At 61.1% G+C, this 16,031-nt stretch overlaps 2 protein-coding genes across 2 annotated transcripts in view; one reads left to right on the top strand and one right to left on the bottom strand.

Annotated features, from left to right (window-relative positions):
- Positions 1–10,197, top strand: part of PPP1R12B (protein phosphatase 1 regulatory subunit 12B) — a 69,942-nt gene extending 59,745 nt beyond the window's left edge. Inside the window, 2 exon segments of the mRNA XM_081124226.1 lie at positions 2,027–2,200; positions 5,439–10,197. Coding sequence (XP_080980352.1) covers positions 2,027–2,161 — 135 coding nt within the window. The 3' untranslated portion in view covers positions 2,162–2,200; positions 5,439–10,197.
- A 4,323-nt stretch (positions 10,198–14,520) lies between these two features.
- SYT2 (synaptotagmin 2) overlaps positions 14,521–16,031 on the bottom strand; it is a 38,658-nt gene continuing 37,147 nt past the window's right edge. Inside the window, exons 8-9 of the mRNA XM_081124202.1 lie at positions 15,828–15,961; positions 14,521–15,706 (exon numbers count right to left, since the gene is read on the bottom strand). Coding sequence (XP_080980328.1) covers positions 15,500–15,706; positions 15,828–15,961 — 341 coding nt within the window. The 3' untranslated portion in view covers positions 14,521–15,499. The remainder of the gene's footprint in view (positions 15,707–15,827; positions 15,962–16,031) is intronic.

Below are 16,031 nucleotides of genomic sequence, written 5' to 3'. Positions count from 1 at the left end.
AACTGAAAAGGCTTTTCAGGGACTGACAGGGTCTATACTTTCTTTAGAGGCAAAAACTGATGCTACACAGGTACAAGCATCACAAGTTGGTGTGACTGCCCTGAGGTCTGAGAAGGCCTCAGTTAGCGGTCAAGCTCTTCACGCAGACTCCGTGTGGTGAGCAGCGGCCAGAGTCTGGGTCCCATCCAGGCAGGACCTGGTCGAGCTGAGCGCCCTGTCTTGTGCTTGTCGCACGTTCAGGTACACAGATGCTCAGGTCCTCAGAGCGCCGGCTAGAGCAGGTGCAGGGCCCACCTCCATGATCCCTCAGGTAGTAGGTGTCATCGACAGGAAGTGTCCCCGGTGCCTGTTCAGGTGGGACGGAGGCCACAAGGTGTGTGGGCTCTGGTGGTGTGTGGCCTGCCTGCCCTGACTTCCTGGCCCAGGGCGGGCACAGGGCATCGTGCTGGCTCTGGCGGACGTGTGCAGGCTGCTCTCCTGGGGATGTGCCCAGGTCAGGCTGGTCACCGCGGCTGCAGCCTCAGAAGCACCAGCCCTCCCAGGTCTTGTGTGAGGGCCAGCAGCAGCCCTGCTGAATTGGTCGTGGTTCACTGTTTCCTCTGGAAACACACCCTGCAAGATACTGCCCTGGTCCCCCTCACCTGTTCCCCAGCCTGTGCAGGGCCTGTCCCTCTGGGACGGTCCACCAGACGGCTCCTGCCTGGCTGCTGCTGCGGAGACCCCCCTGCCCCCACCGTCGTGTGCCTGGGAGGCGGGCCCCACGTCTACACCTCCCGGCTCTCCCCTGGAGGCGGGGCCCTCACCAGAGCGTTGATCAGCCCCGGAGGAGGGCGGAGCCAGGGGCTTTCTGTTGGTTCTTCGTGTCAGCCAGGCGTTCCCATGTGTGCCCAGGACCCGGCTCTGCTCTCCACGGCCAGGAGGAGGGCTGCCTGGTCCCTGCCCTTCAGTGGCGACTCGGAACTGCTCAGCGCCCGACCTTCCTCTAAGCGGGTCGCCCCGTCCTTGGGGACAGAGTCGGCGTTTTGTCTCTGCCTGTTCTTCCTTTTCTCTGTCCTCTCCATGCCACCTTCGTCTCCCGCTCGTCGCCTGATGGCTGTCACCCTCCCCTCCCCTTTCCTCGTCCAGACACTTCTGTGTGGTCCTGGCAGCCGCCTGTGGCCACTACAGCCCACAGGTGCTCTCTGCATCCACGAAGCCCATCCACACCCCGGGCTGTTCTCTGAGGACAGGCAGCAGGGACGGGCCCTTCGCCGGTGTCCCGGTGGGCGCCGGGAGGGCTAGGCGTAAGGAACAGCCGCAGGGCTGGTTCCCCTGGGCTGTTTGCACCGACTACAGTATCGGTTCAGCCCTCGCGTGTCACTGACGTGGGTCATTCTCCAGCGTCCCTGTGAGCCGGGCGGGGCCCAGGACGCCGTGGACTCTGCAGGACAGGCAGTCACAGTGCAGGTCGGGGGGCTACAGCCCCCGCTTCCTGGAGCAGTGACCTTCCCCCGAGCAGGTCAGAAAACCATCCACTCCAACTGCTAACAGCCACGCCTTGCCCAGAAGATCCTTACACAACAGCCCCTCTTTTACTTTCAAAGAAAAAAAAATTAATGAGGTAAAGACAGACCCAGAAAGAAGAGGAGGAGGAGAGACCCCCGTTGGGGGGAGGGGGGGGTACGAGCAGTGTCACGGCCACATCGGGACACCCCGAGTCCTCAGGTCCAGCCCCAGGTGGTAGAGGGTCCCGGGGCTGCTGCTCGACCACGAGAACTCAGCTCAGAGCCCCCACAGGCCCAGCCACTTGGGGGGCTGTCACCCCAAAAGCAGGCAGACATGCTCCGGAGGTGGAGCTGTGCGCATGGCTGACCTTTGCGGGAATGGGACGCCCGGCTGGCGCTCTCCCACCCCCATTGCTCCTCTCGCTTCCTCTCGCATGCGAACTAAAACTAACCAGAGCCACGTGTCTCTCTGCCCTGCTCTCATCTCCTGGTCTGTCTGTCTGTCTCTCTCTCTCTGTCCGTCCCTCCGTATTCCGCTGCAGAACCTCCACCAGCTAAAACAGATCCAAACCCTGAAGCAGATGAATGAGCAGCTGCAGGCTGAGAACAGGGCCCTGGCCCGCGTGGTGGCCCGGCTCTCGGCGTCCATGGAGTCCTCGCAGTCCCAGGAGCTCTAGCTCCCTCCTCCACCTCACTTCCCTCCTCCACCTCCGCAGGCAGGTTCACTCTCCTTGTCGCTTCCAGCAGCTCTGGGCTCAGCGCACCGAGCCCCCCGTGTCAGGTGCTGTCAAGGTTGGTCGTCGAGATGGAAGGAGCCAGGACAGGCCTCGGAGTGGGACACACCTGGGTCAGGGAGGGGGCCTGCTGGCTGGAGGTCTGCTTGATCTGGCCTGACGTGGACACGCCCCGGGCTACACACAGGTGTGCCCCTACCTGTGCGGGGTCACTGCCACACTGAGGTTGCGCTTGCTTCGTTCACCAGGTGCAGCCTGGTCCCAGAGCAGTTGGGGGTTGAGTGTGAGGGGTAACCAAGGGCACAGGCTCACAGTGTATCAGTGCCTGGGCCCACCCCCCCAAGGAATGAGTCTGGGTGGAGACCCCAAGCTTTCTGTTGCTGCTTCTGTGAAACCAGGTTGAGAACCATGGCCTTTTGGGACCACACAGAGCCAGCTCCTCAGGTCTGACCTCATGCCAGATGGGGGGCCGACCTGAAGGCTCAAGCGGCTGTGGCCCAGTGCCTCTGCCAGCAAAGCCATCTGCAGCCTAGGCCGGGGTAGAGGTGGATGCACTCTGCCTCCCTCCCGTGTGGTCTCCCTTTCTCCCTCCTGGGAGGCATTGCTCTCACCCATCTCACACCTCAGGGCTGGTGTTGTCCCCGGCCCCAGCTTGTGGCTGTGGGGCAGAGCCATGGCCAGCTTTGCAGAGATGGAGGTGGGATTTATTTCCTACTGAGAACCAAGTGAGTCTGGTAAACTGAGCCTCTCCCTGGTTGTGAGTCTGAAAACCGAGCCCACAGGTGGTGTGCCCTCCCATCCAGAGGCTGTGAGGGTCACCACTGCTGAGCAGTGTTGGTCTCAGGAGTCCTGCCCAGGGCCTGAGCCACCTCTGCCTGTTCACCATGTCTTCTGGTCAGCAGCAGGCAACTGATACCCACTTGGTTGGTGCCCTTGGCACAGAGAGCACTGAGTTACCACCGACGCCGCTCTTCATTCAGCCTCGAGGCTCCTGGGAACTTGGGTTGAGTGGTTGGGGCCCACAGGTTCCTCAGTTATTGTCAGTGTCCCTCTTTCAGCAGGATAGTGTGGCATGTGGCCAAAACCTGCGCTCAGTGGCTGGTAACCGTGGTGATGGTAACCATGGTGACTGCCGTGTGTTAAGGCCTGGTCCGGTGCTTTTCCTCACTTGTTGCCCAGAACAGTCATTTTACAGACGAAAAAGCGTCACTCAGAGTAAGTGGTGGAATGAAAATCCAAACCAAGTGTGTCGGGTCCAGAGCCCCCGCCCTGACCCAGTGGGGTGTAACTGGCAGCACTGTCCCCACACTGTCCCCAGCAAGGGCCAGAGGGCAGCTCTGCTTCCTCAGTACTGACCCCTGGGGAAGGTTAACCTCCAGAGAGCCATTTACCTGCGGGAGGGCTCTGCCTGGCCCGTGGTCTCCTCAGGTCTGTGACTCGCCCACCAGGACTGCCCATGAGCCATACAAATATAATTGCAGAAAATGGAAAGGATATTCCAAGACACGTGAAAATTATATGGAATCAAATTTCAGTTTCCAAAAATAAAGCTTTATTGGAGCTGAGGTGTGCTGGCTTTACATGTGATTGTCACACCTGGGGGGCATGGCAAGGGGGCGGCCGCTGAGCCAGCACCACCAACCTGCCTGATCACGCCCAGCCCTGTGCAGAGGAAACTTGCAACGGGAGGAAAGGTGTGGAAACTAAGCCAGCGTGGTCAGGACAGGCACCCTGCCATTTGGGTTTTGTGTTTTCTTTAATCCCCTGGAGAAAACGGCCGTCTCAGTGTGCAGTGCAGCCACTGGGCCCCCCACCTGCTGGGCAGGCCCCCGGGTCCCTGTCCCTGCAGCTTCGGGACCCTGTCTCCTCCTCACTAACACATTGCTCATCAGAGGCTGTGAGGAGTAATAGTTGAGAAAACATACTCAACTCTATTTCTCCAAGATACCACATCGAACTGGTAAGCTGGAAATTTAGAAATTAGGAGAGTGGATGTCCAGGGAGCTGACATGACAGAGTTTCACTCACCCAGCACGGTGTCGCGCCTTCAGGTTCTTACCCAGTCGCTCCACTGAGGTGAGGTCGGTGACCTCACTTGTCCTGTGTCCTGCCTCCTCCAGGTGTCCGTGCAGCTGGGAAGTCGCCTTGTTCAGTTTTTTTGTTATTTTTCAAAGAATTGAGTTATTGATGCCACGAGTAGTTTGTACATTTTTAAAAGGGGATGGAGTCCTGGCTGTTATGGCTCAGTTGGTCTTGGGCACCAACAGGCCACGGGTTTGATTCCTGGTTGGGAGGCAACAGATCAGTGTTTTTCTGTCTCCCTCTCCCTTTCTCTCACTAGAATCAGTGAAAAGTTTATCCTGGCGTGAGGATTTTTTTTAAAAAGGTGGGGGGATGGAGCAGCTCAGACCTGATTCGATGAAATGCAGCCCACTGCCTGTGTGGCCCCTGCAGGCCCGGGCGGGTGGCGCTGGGGCGTCCAGGTGGGTGCTCAGTTCTGGTGGTCAGGCCCCGTGATGGAGGCAGGAAGGCAGGTCAAAGGACAAACTTTATTTGGCATTTTCTGGATTAAGTTCTTGGAGAGCTGATGGTGAAGCAGGAGCTGTGAGCGCCGTATGGCCTGCAGGTCAGACACGTGGTCGCCCGTCACTGCCTGTGGGCCCCAGGGTCCCCTCTCTGGGCGGGATGAGGGCATGGGCTGTTCTGCTTTGGAGACCCAGGAAGCCGAGTGGTGCAGTGCTACAGAGCATCGGTGACGAGGCCAGGGGTTCAGCTTCTGCACCTCTGGGGTTGTGTCCCATCCCCTCCAGGCCACCTCTGTAAGGGTGAGTGGCCTTTTGAGTCACACACGCGGGGCCAGCATCAGGTGTGAGCAGCCGGGCGCCTTGGCAGATGTGCCGGTTCTCATTCTCTCGTTTGTACCTCATGGGACTGTGGAGTGAGCGTCCGCACAGCACGTTCGGTGATGTCCACTTTGTTCCCTGGACACAGCCTGACGTGTCTGTAACACCCCTGCTGTGCGGTTTCCCCACATCCCCCATGGGAGGTGCAGGGGCTGTGGCCTCCCTGAAAGGCCCCTCCACTGGCCCTGCGAGGGCACCCATCCCTGGGAACAGGGTGGCAGCCGTCCCCGACACAGGCTGTCCCTGAGGCCTGCTCCCCGGGCTGCCTGGCTTTGTCACCTCAGGCTGTGACATCCCTTCCCTCTCTCACCCTACAGGTGTTGACAGAACTGAAGTCTGACAACCAGCGGCTAAAAGATGAAAACGGTGCCCTCATCAGAGTCATCAGCAAACTGTCCAAGTAGCCACGGCCACGATGGAGGGGGCCGGGCCAGGTCTGCTGGCCCCCCACCGTCACCTTCCCGCCAGAGACAGCGTGTGGGGGAAGGTCACTTGTCCCCGCCCCTCCTGCAGTCACCTGCTCTGCACCTCTGCACCCTCCGTGTCCATCCTCCACCCGCGCCGGGTCCTGTTGCGGTTCCCACGGAAGCCTGGCTGCCACATTCGCGCCACGTGGAGGCCCGGCTGTGCCCTGCTCGGCTGCGGGCCACAGGCTGCTCAGCTGCCTGCCCTCACTGGATCCTCGACCAACCAGAGCTTTGCGGCGTCCACTGCAGGATGCTGTGTGGACACCAGAGAGACAGCAGGCGCCGTGGGAGCATTCGTCACAGCCTGTGGGCGTTTCTGTTAGGTCCCGGGGGACGTGAGTGCACTGAGGGTCCCCGCTAGTTGTCACCTCTCAGGACCTGGCTTTCCCGACTCCCTGCGGTGGTGGTTTTCTGTCTACAGCCCTGACTAGTCCTTGTACCCTCGCCCAGGGCTCGGGGGGGCCCCAGTTCCAAGTCCTGTCCTTCCTGTTTTCCTCTCCCTCGGCTCCGCCACCTCCCTGTACTGTTAACTCGAGACAGCACCCCTGCCCCTCCCTGAAAGGCACAAGCGTTGGCCTTCATTGTCATCTCCCCCTGTCCCCTGCATGGTGACTTTGTCAGAAGGGCCCCCTCCCTTCACCTTGTCCTGTTCGCTCTGGCCCCGGGCCCCAAGGAGAAATGATGTCACAGGGCAGATGGGTGGGAGGGACTGGGGGTGGAGGCGGGTGGGGCAGACGCTGAGGAGTCGGTAGGGAGCCTGAGCTCTAGCAGCCTATGCTGCTGGCTGGTGCTGTTTGTCTGGTTCTGGCAGCGAGATTTAGGGGAGAGACATTTGTTTCCTTAGATGCCAGCAGGAGAGATGACTTCGTCAGAGAGGTTTGGAGGGTGAGAGTCATGGAATCTGAGGTCATATGGTCCTGCTGTCCCGTTAGGTGGCCTCTGTCATTTTCACTCAGAAGTTGAGTGACTTATGACCAGGAAGTTTTCCTCACATGAGTGGAGGCTGTGGGTGCTTCTGCTGTCCTGGGCCCTCAATGGGACAGCCGTCAGCTGTGTGCTGGTGGCCTCCCCGAACCTCACTTCCAGCCACGTGTCCCTGGTCCTTTAAGCTGTTCCTCCAGGGCCTGCTTTCCATGCTGGTCACACTGTGGCCCTCCTCTGGACAAAACCACCTCGTGGACAGCTTGGCCCCTAGTCCAGCATGAAGCTAAACCCTAGTTCCTCATGGTGGCCCGACACTGAGTGTGTGCCTTTTACAGGCGCTTATCCCTCGGTTGGTTGGTTCTGAATGTGCAGGTCGTTGGAATGTGCCTCATCGTGGGTGGCTGGTCATGGTTTTCAGTGCGGCCAGGTCTCCGCCTCTGTCCACATGTCACTTCCTTTCAGAAAGTGCAGTGTGTTCTCCGTGGCCCTCAGAAAAGTCACCACTCTTAGCCAGGAGCTATAATCCAAGGTCCCCATTGCAGAACGGGAACCATGCGTCCTGGCAGAACCCCGTTGTTAGAGCCCAGGGAACCCCCCACTCCCGTTCCTTCTCACTGCGCAGCCGCAGTGAACGCTGTGGTCACGGGCTCAGGTCTCAGGGAACGACAGGCGTCTCCCACCTCCTTCTCGGGGCACAGGGAGCCCTCACGAGGTGTCGCCCAGCCGACTCTCCTGGCATATCCTGGATGCTGGGGAGGGATGGGGTGGCTGCCTCTTTCTCAGGGAAAGAAAACGGGACTAGGAGGATGTCTGAGCCTCTCCACTGAGGCAGACAGGAGGGTCTGGAGCCCATCAGACCTGGTGCCCCTCACGCGGGTCGGTGCCCCCGTAGCCAGGACGCCTTTTCTTGCCAGGAAGTTCTTGTGATGAAACGACAGCTTTTCAGTCTCAGGGATACTGGCTTCTGGGGCCGAGAGCTCGTGAACGTGTGGCCCTCCAGGGGTTCCAGTCACCGGCTCAGGCCATTAACTTGACAGACAGACAGATGGATTCTGGCGTCCTTCCAGGGAATAAAGCCACGTCCTCATGACTGCTGCCAGAACCCGCTGTGCTCGGACCTGGGGACCGAGGGCTCCCTCCTGCCCTGGTCTTCAGTGGCCACAGCAGGACCACCTGCCACCAGGAACAGGTGGGTGGAGAGCTACAGGTGGGCCTGCGGTTGGGCTCAGCTCTGTCACGCGAGAGGCTGGGTGGGGAAGGGCAGGTCCTCGGCCAGCCCCACACCCTGTGCTCTCATTCACTTGACATTTCTCAAAGCAGAGCCGCGCCTGCGGGAGGAATGTGTGGCCGCCGCAGAGCACATCTGGCTGCAGTTTGGGCTCCGCCCGTCCATCTCCCAAGGGCTTCCGTTTCCTAATCGCTCCGGGCACACTGACCCCGGCCCCTCTGGTGCCACAGGCTCCTGCAGGCCCAGGTGCTGCCACCAGACAGTCTGAAGGACAGACCAACCCTGGGCCTGGGCCTGGGCCTGGGCCCTGAGCTCTGCTGGGCAGCTGCTTTGGCGGCTGGGCCTCCCTCTTTCCAAGTGCAGGGCGGGTTTGCTTCTCTTTGGGGCCCCCCGGGTCCCTGTCCCTGCCCTTGGTCTCTCTCCCACTCTTGTTTGAGACCAACACGTGCTGATTGCTGAGGCCCCTGTGAGGGTGGCGTCAGGTCCGTTTGGGGCCATTTTTCCTGCCTTCCCAGCCCTAAGGAAGCAAGGAGGCCGGGACCTGCCAACCAGCCTGTGAGCCCCACAGAGGTGGGAACTGCTGTCTCTCTACCCAGGGCTTTAACTGAGCCAGAGCTGAGAACAGGAGAGTCAGGGCCCTGCCTGGATCGGTCCCTGTCTGCCCTGGCCCAGCCTCTCGCGCTCTACCCAGCTCCTCCCAGACAGGTGGCCAGAGGGAGTGTGGAGAGCACAGAGCTTTCCGGCGTCACCAGCCAGGCAGTGTCCAGGCTGCTGGCTCCTCAGAAGGGGACCCTGAACGGACCCGGCAGCCGGGCCAGCAGGAAGGGGCCCCTGGGGCCTCCACCTGGGCCCTCATCCTTCCCTCCAAGGCATCGCCAGGCCAGCACCACCCCTAACGACACAGCTGTCCCTGCCCAAACCTGGGCCAACTGTAGCTGCTGACCAAGGTCCCCATGGGGGTGTTTAGTAGGATTTCAGCCACACGAGGACAGAGCAGGTGAAGGGAGAGGAAGGGCCAGGGGTCCGAGTGTTTCAGATGGCCTTTCCCTGAGCGGGTCTGCAGAGACGACCACCAGTGTGATGATAATTGGCATCCAGTCCTGCCACGTTGCTCTCAAAAGGGGAGCAGGAGTGAAGTGGAGGGCAGGGACCCCAAGGCGGGAAGGAGCAGGAAGTTGGGTCCTGGAACGCAGAGCGAGTGGGGTGGTGGCTGCCAGCGTGGGGCAGGGGGTTTGCAGAAGCAGAGCTCTGGGCAGGGAAGCGAGTGGGTCTCTGGTGGCTCCTCCCTCGGCCAGGGTCAGCTACCGATGGCCTGTGTGCTGATGAGATTGCAAAGTAGGTGGACTCGTGGCCACCCAGGAAGTGCCATTGTCACGGCTCCTGGGGAACTTGGGGGCCGGGAAAAAAAGAAGCTTATCCAGCACGTGTGAGTAAGAGGAGAGGGTCGGGGTCCCCTGGCAGGTGTGGCTGAAGGGAGGGCCCTCAGGAGAAGCGTCCTGGTCATGGGGCAGGTTGGAGATGGAGCCGTGAGGTCTGAGGCGCAGGGCCCGTGTGCGGCATTAGCCGGCGGAGCCGAGGGGAGCCCAGGTCCTTCATTAACCCCAGGGTGACCTGTGCCTTCCTGTCTGTCTTCACGCCTCCCAGTCCCGTTGTCGTCTAGACGCTGTTCTTTCTCCTGCAGATCCCTTCCTGGGCAGCCCCTGGAGGTGAGCGCAGGGTGCCCGGTGCCCCTTCAGTCAGCACTGCTCCCCACTCCACGCGGCCCACCCGCCCTCGGCAGAGCTGGTGCCAAGAGGGCTTCAGCTGCCACGTGTCCCCTCCGGCCTCAGACTCCCAGCGGGGCCGAGGGCCTTGCAGACCTGAGGGCTGACAGGCCTGCGACGGCTCCACAGCCCAGCCAGGGGCCGTGGGCAGCATGTCCTGAGAGGTGTGGCCACTTCCCACTAGAGACAGTCGCAGTCTGTGGGGAGCTCGAGGTTCCCCAAAACCAGGGCAGAACCTGAGCAAGGGACACCTGCTGGTCTCCCCACTCCCGAAACCTGGGGGAGAGGCCACCTGTCCCTGAGGAGGGAGAGACTGTCACCCTCAGGTTTGCTCTCTGGTTTTCCTCTGCCTTGACCTGGGTCAGACGGGGCCCTGTGCCTCCCCCGTCAGCGTCCTCCGCCCGCTTCACCCCTGGGTCCCCACACCCGCCGGCGCGGAGGGAGTGGGGCTGGACTGGGCCCGTTGTACAGACCCGGGTGGGTGGGGCGGGGAGGGGACGCGGGCGCTTTGTGGACTGAATGTATTTTTATGCAACTTCGAGTGGCCTTTCCACCCTGAGGTGAATGGGTTTGTTTTACTGGTGGTTGTCACATAATATTACGTACCCTGTGCTGGGAGGTTTGGGAAGACCCACGTCTGTGATGCCTGCGAGCACAGCAGTATTTATAAATAATAAACTGTGTTTCAACTTTGTGACTGTCTCAGTTTGGGGAATGGGGTCCGTGGGCTCCCCCGTCTGGGCCCATCACAATTCTGTCATTGTCTTTGCCACTGTCCCCCCTCCCCCGTCCCCCAGAGGGTCCCAGCGTCAGGTGAGGGGTGTGGTTGTTTTTATGAAAACAGCCTGGCTCAGTGACGGGGTGCTGCCCCCCCCCCCGCCACCCTGGCGATGGTCACAGGAGAGCAGGAACCAACTGTGACAGTGGCTGGCCTGGGGTTACGAGGGGTCAAATCCAACCCCAGGCAGGGGGTGCGGGTGGGTGCCAGGTGTGGCCCTGCCCAGCACAGCCCTCCTCCCGCTGGGCATAAGTCCCTGGTCCCCAAGGGCACCGGGGAACAGCCTTCCCTGCTGTCACCCAGCAGCTTGTGGCCCAAACACCTTTGCCCCCTAGTCAGACGTTCGAAGTCTGCAATGAGGCCGTCGAGGACCTTGTAGAAATTCTCTTTCCAAACCCCCAGGGCCAGCCCCGTCACTGGGTCGGACAGTGCCTGTCCCCAAGCCCCGTTCCACCCTGAGCCCGGCCACAACCTGGCCGATCAGCCTCCAGGCCCCAGCACGCACCCTCCCGCCCACTGCCCCCCCGGAGAGAAGGGGCCTCGTGCTCAGGCTGCTTCCCTAAGGAAGACGCTGGCCTCGGGGCCCCGGCCTCCCGCACCTGCCCGGGTGCCCCTACCCAGCGAACACACTAGACACCCCCCACCCCCAGGTTTCTCTCAGCTCATTTCTTTAATGAGGAGACGCAGCTCATTACAAAATAACAATTTGACAAGAGATCAGACGAGAACAAGGGTCCACACGAGGGGGTGGGGAGCGTTGCCAAGCGGGTGGGGGGGCCGCACGTGTGTCCCATGAGGAGGAAGGTGGGTTCCTGGTGGGGCCGGTGCAACCAGGGGTCCTGGGCAGGCTGGAAGCTTCCAGGAAACAGCAAACCAAGGCCTGAGGGGTCAGGGTGAAGGGTCAGGCGCCCTCACTCTGGCCTCCCTTCTGTCTGCTGAGGTGGGGGGGTCACAGCAAGGCCTGAGCGACCCCCCATCTATACCTGCCCTCCACTCAGAGGAGCCCTGCAGCCCTCGGGCGCCCACCCTGGGGTGCCCTGGGTCAGGCTGCGGGAGGCGGCCTGGGAAGAGCGGAGCCCCCAGGGACCTGACCCCACAGCCTGAGGAAGCACTGTCCACCCCAGGTGGTGACGGGAATCTGGCCGCAGGCCGAGCCACTGACCGGCTGCACCTGAAGATCCTGGTTGCCTCGGCCAGGTCCCCGGGAAAGGAACCCAAACTACGGAGGGCCCGGCATGGCTCCGTCCACCGCAGGGGCAGGTGGAGTGGGGAGCCAGCTTGCCAGGGCTGCCGGCGACCTCTCCCCAGGTCCCACCAGGAGCCTGGACACCTTCATCCTCACGACACAGGCTGAGCAAAGGAGGGAGCAGCAGTGAGCCCTTCATGAGTGTTCTGGGAGCCAGGGGACGGGGCTCCTGGGAGGAAGCGAGGCCAGGCTCCTGCAGGGGCCCCTTTATGGCTTTTCAGTTAATTCACACAGTGGGTGAAGGGGACACCACACACACACACACGGGACACCAGACAGCGGGCTGGACACAGGGCTCAGCACGCGGAGGGTCGGCCCTGCAGACGGAGGGGACCCTGCTGGGTACAGGCCCCTGGGTGCCAGCCACCCCACAGCAGGGCTGGCGAGGCTCCCACAGGGGGAACGGGGTTCCCGGTGGGCTAGGGGGGAGGGGCAGGCTTCTCAGGACGCAGACGGGAAGGAGGGGTCAGCACTCTGCTCGGCCATGCGCTATTTACAGTCGGACATGCATCTCGGGCGAGGCTCGGTCAGGCGTCTACAGGGAACTACTGCCTGTTACGGACAACTAAACGCTCGGGAGGGTCAGATGAGGCTCAATGGCTTCAGAAGGTTCTTGTTTTGTCGCTTAAAAAATAAAGTATATTCAAGTGTCTTCAAGTCACAGTGTCCCCTTCTCAATACTGCAGCTCAAACACCCGGGTAATGAAGCCCTCAGTGGCCAGTCTCCACCCCGGGACAAGGGGGCCGCCCAGGAAACAGAGCTGGGCCAGTGAAATTTGAATTTCAGGGACACAGCAAAGCACACTCAGTAGCATGTGTCCCAAATCGTGCCTGAGACATACCTACACTTTAAAATTATTTGTATTTAATCTGAAAGTCAAGTCTAACTGGGCGTCCTGTATTTTTATTCGCAAAATCTGGCATCCATGTCACGGGGCTCTGGGCCCCCAAGATCAGGCCTTGGGACACTCCCCTGTCTGCCACCCCCTGGGGTCGGGGAGAGGGGGCCTCATGGAGGAGGGAACAGTCCTGGCTCAGTCTCTTCCTACCTTTGGGGAGAGGGACAGCTGGTCTCTGTATGAGCTTGGGTGAGACAAGAATTAATTCGGGATATTAAAGGAACTTGGGGTGACTCACTCCCAGACTGCAGGTGAGGTTTCTCAACCTCTGGGCTTACCCGTGAACACCCCACTGCCTGGAGGCCCTGGGCCAGCACCGGTCACTCCTGACAAATTCTGCAGGAGACGAGCAAGTGTGGGGCCGAGGGGCCCCTGGAGACACTTCCCGCTCACGCCGGAAGCACCAGCACCGGCTCCCCCGCCTCCACATCTGCCTCCAAAGTCTAAACACCTGCCTGTGGCACTGGCTGGGCTGGTCCCCCTTCGGAATGATCCTCGAGGAGAAAACGCAGCCCCCTGGCCTTACCTGGGTTTCAGGGTGGGGCTGGGTTTGGGTTTTCACGGTTTCCTGGAGCGGACTTTGGGCGCGAGAACTCGCAGCCCCAACGGCCTCCACCCCGCACTGCATCCTACACGGGACCTGCACCCCAGCTCCCTAAGGGCCCCAGAAAGAAACCCGCAGGGCAGTGGGGGTTCACAATGATGCTCTGTGGTGTGGGGAGCGTCACCCCCAGGTGGAGAAAACCTATGTGCAGGCCCAGACAGGTGCCTTCTGCTGCCCAGGTGTCTCCTGATGCCAACACAGTCTCTCAGCCACCTGTCCCCGCCCCTCAAGGGTGCCCCCCCTAGAGGTGGGCCCAGAGCAATAAAATTGAGCCAGTGTCCCCAGGCCCAGGGACACCAGCAACACCAGAGGTGCCTACCATTTCCTTCTCTCCCTTGAGGACAGTGGCCACCAGCCCTCTGGAAGGACTGCAGGAAGCCGCCCAGGTGGGCTGAGAAAAAGCAATAGGGGGGGTGAGGCTGACAGGGAGGGTCTGTGATAGGTTTGTGGGACGCGGGGAGGGAATGAGTACAGGACACCCTGAGAAAGCACCAAAATCCACTGCTCTGAGGAAGGGAGCCAAGCCCAGCGACTTCAGACCTCTCTCTGCAGGCCCCCCGCTGTCCTTGGGGTGGGTCCTCCCAGCTCACCGTGAGAACACACACATACACGTGTGCACCCTCGGGGTCCAGTAATAAATAACTTCCACATCCCAAGGCCACTAGCAAGAAGCAGGGGCTCTGAGAGGCGGGCGAGGCCGGGCCCGTGCCCCACCTGTTTCGGGTGGAGGTGGTCCCTCTCCGCTACTCCAGCCGAAAGGTGGTGAGGCAAAGACCAAACACCACCTCCTTTTGGTAAAATAAAAAGACACCCTGCACCTGTTCATGCTGCATCCTCAAAGCTGGATTCTCCAACACTGTCCACCTGTCCCTGATGCCAAGGAAGCCGAGGGGGCCTAGGTGGGGCAGCTTTCTAGGGAGGAGTGAGCTCCGGGGGTCTGGGGGTGCTGTGAGGGCCTGCGGGCTTCGGGGCTGAAGGGGGGAGACAGAGCTGGGAGGATGGCCGCCTGGGGGCTGCCTCTCTCGCCCAGGCTGCAGGTTTGGAGGGGACTCAGTGCAGACTTGAATAACATATATATGGCTTTTTATCAATGCTGGGGACTGAGGCGAAAGGGAGTGGGACAGAATGTGGGGTAGAAACCCCGGTGTCCTCCACCACCGTCTGAAAGGGTGCCCTGCCTCCTGGAATTCAGAGACGTCTCCCTGAGGAACGGTGGCGGGGTGCCCCCCACAGCGCCCTGGGCCAGCCGGCTGCCCATAAGCCTCTGGCAGGGAGGGCAGAGGGGTGGGAGCCGGAGACCCCCCAGCACCCCATCGACCTCATCTGGGAAATCTGGCATCTGTCCACCATCCCTCCCTTCTCACCTGGGCCTCAGGGGAGCTAAGAGCAGTTCAACTTTCCTCGCAAAGCTCTCCGGCTCTGCCCAGCCGACGTGTCTTCAGACAGGTTGCTCCACTTGGATTAAAAGAGAAAACAAGCCAAAGCATGATGGGAAATGAGCACATGGACCGCAGGGCGTCTATTCTGCGAAGGGATGGAGCGTCTGCTCCCCCTGGGGGCGAGGGTCCAGGAGGTGCGCTTGGTCTTTTGGGGCAATGAGGCTCCTGTTTCTTCATGGTTTGATATGAACTGTTAATAAGAGTGAGGTCCCGGGACTGACAGTCCCTCTTGGAGTCCAACTGACCTAGCGAATGGTTCACGTCCACGAATGTCCCAGAAGCCACACCTGTGGGCAACCACGGCTGGGAGCAGGAAGTCTGTGACGTCAGGGGGTTGGCCCCTGCCCTGGACAAATCCAGTCTCCACATCTTGCTTCCCAGGCAGCCACCCGCGAGGAGGGAGGGAGCTTCAGGCAGCTGAGCCGGGCGGAGCCCTCTCCACAAGCTCGCCTCCCAGCCTCCCGCTTAACCGAGGACCTGTGTTTGTGGCAGGGTCCCCGGAGAGCCTTCCGCTCCTGCAGAAATTCACTGTCCACGGCTCGTTCGAGGAACGCAGACACATGGACGCACATGCACACACACGTGTGCACAATGCACTCTTGCACACGCACGCGCACACACATGCACTCGATCGCTGGCCACGGCGTTGCCTTCCCTCGCAGGAAACAGAAAGTGCCCTTTGTTGGTCCAGAACCTTCGAAAAACACGGGACGTGCTGCCACTTTCCGCCACAAGAGGGCCTCACTCCCGGGAGGCTCAGGTGAAGCTGTGACCGAGAGGGGACCGCGACGGGCATGCAGCGGGATGGCTCCCGGGACCGCGGCAAGAGCCAGGCTTCTCTTCACCTCGCAGGGGACGCTCCTCACAGAGCCACCGGAGGGAAGCCGGTCGTTGAAAAGAGGGAAGGGGAGGAGAAACGGGGACACGACCACGAACACAGAAGGGGAACCTCTAGGGCGCGTAACTGAGGTATCGATAGCTCTGGGTCTCGTTGGTGTCCGAGGGGCCGGAGCGGCCGCGGCCGCTGAGCCTACTTGTTCTTGCCCAGAAGGGCGTCCACCTCCTCCTCGGGCTTCAGCGAGTGCCACTGCGCGATGGGCCTCCGCGGGTTGGCCAGCATGTCAGACCAGTGCCGCAGCTCCGTGCCCGTGGCGTTGCTGCCCACGAAGATCTTGCCGATGGCTTCGTTCTTGCCCAGCTTGTCGTAGTCCAGCACAGTGACCACCACCTGCACTTTCTGGGGGAAACAGGGGACGGAGGGGTTGGCTGGCGAAGGGCGGGGGCCCCGTGACCGAACTTCCCCCTCCAGCCCAGGCCACTGGCCGCCTGCCTGCCCGGCTCCCGAAAGGCCCAGGCACCTGAATCTGCTCGAAGGGGATCTCGAAGCTGAAGGACTCGTTGAAGTAGGGGTTCAGCGTCTTCTTTTTCACGGTCGTCTTTTTCTTCTTGAGCCTCTTGCCGTTCTGCATCAGGTGGATCTTCACGTAGGGGTCTGCGCAGGGAGAGCCGGCCCCAGGCCCTCAGCGCCCCCTCAGGGGGAACCGGCCCCAGGTACCTCAGCT

The sequence above is a fragment of the Miniopterus schreibersii genome (assembly GCF_964146895.1).
Source record: "Miniopterus schreibersii genome assembly, chromosome: 21".
Classification (NCBI taxonomy): Eukaryota; Metazoa; Chordata; class Mammalia; order Chiroptera; family Miniopteridae; genus Miniopterus; species Miniopterus schreibersii.
This window is presented reverse-complemented; position numbering and strand designations above follow the sequence as displayed.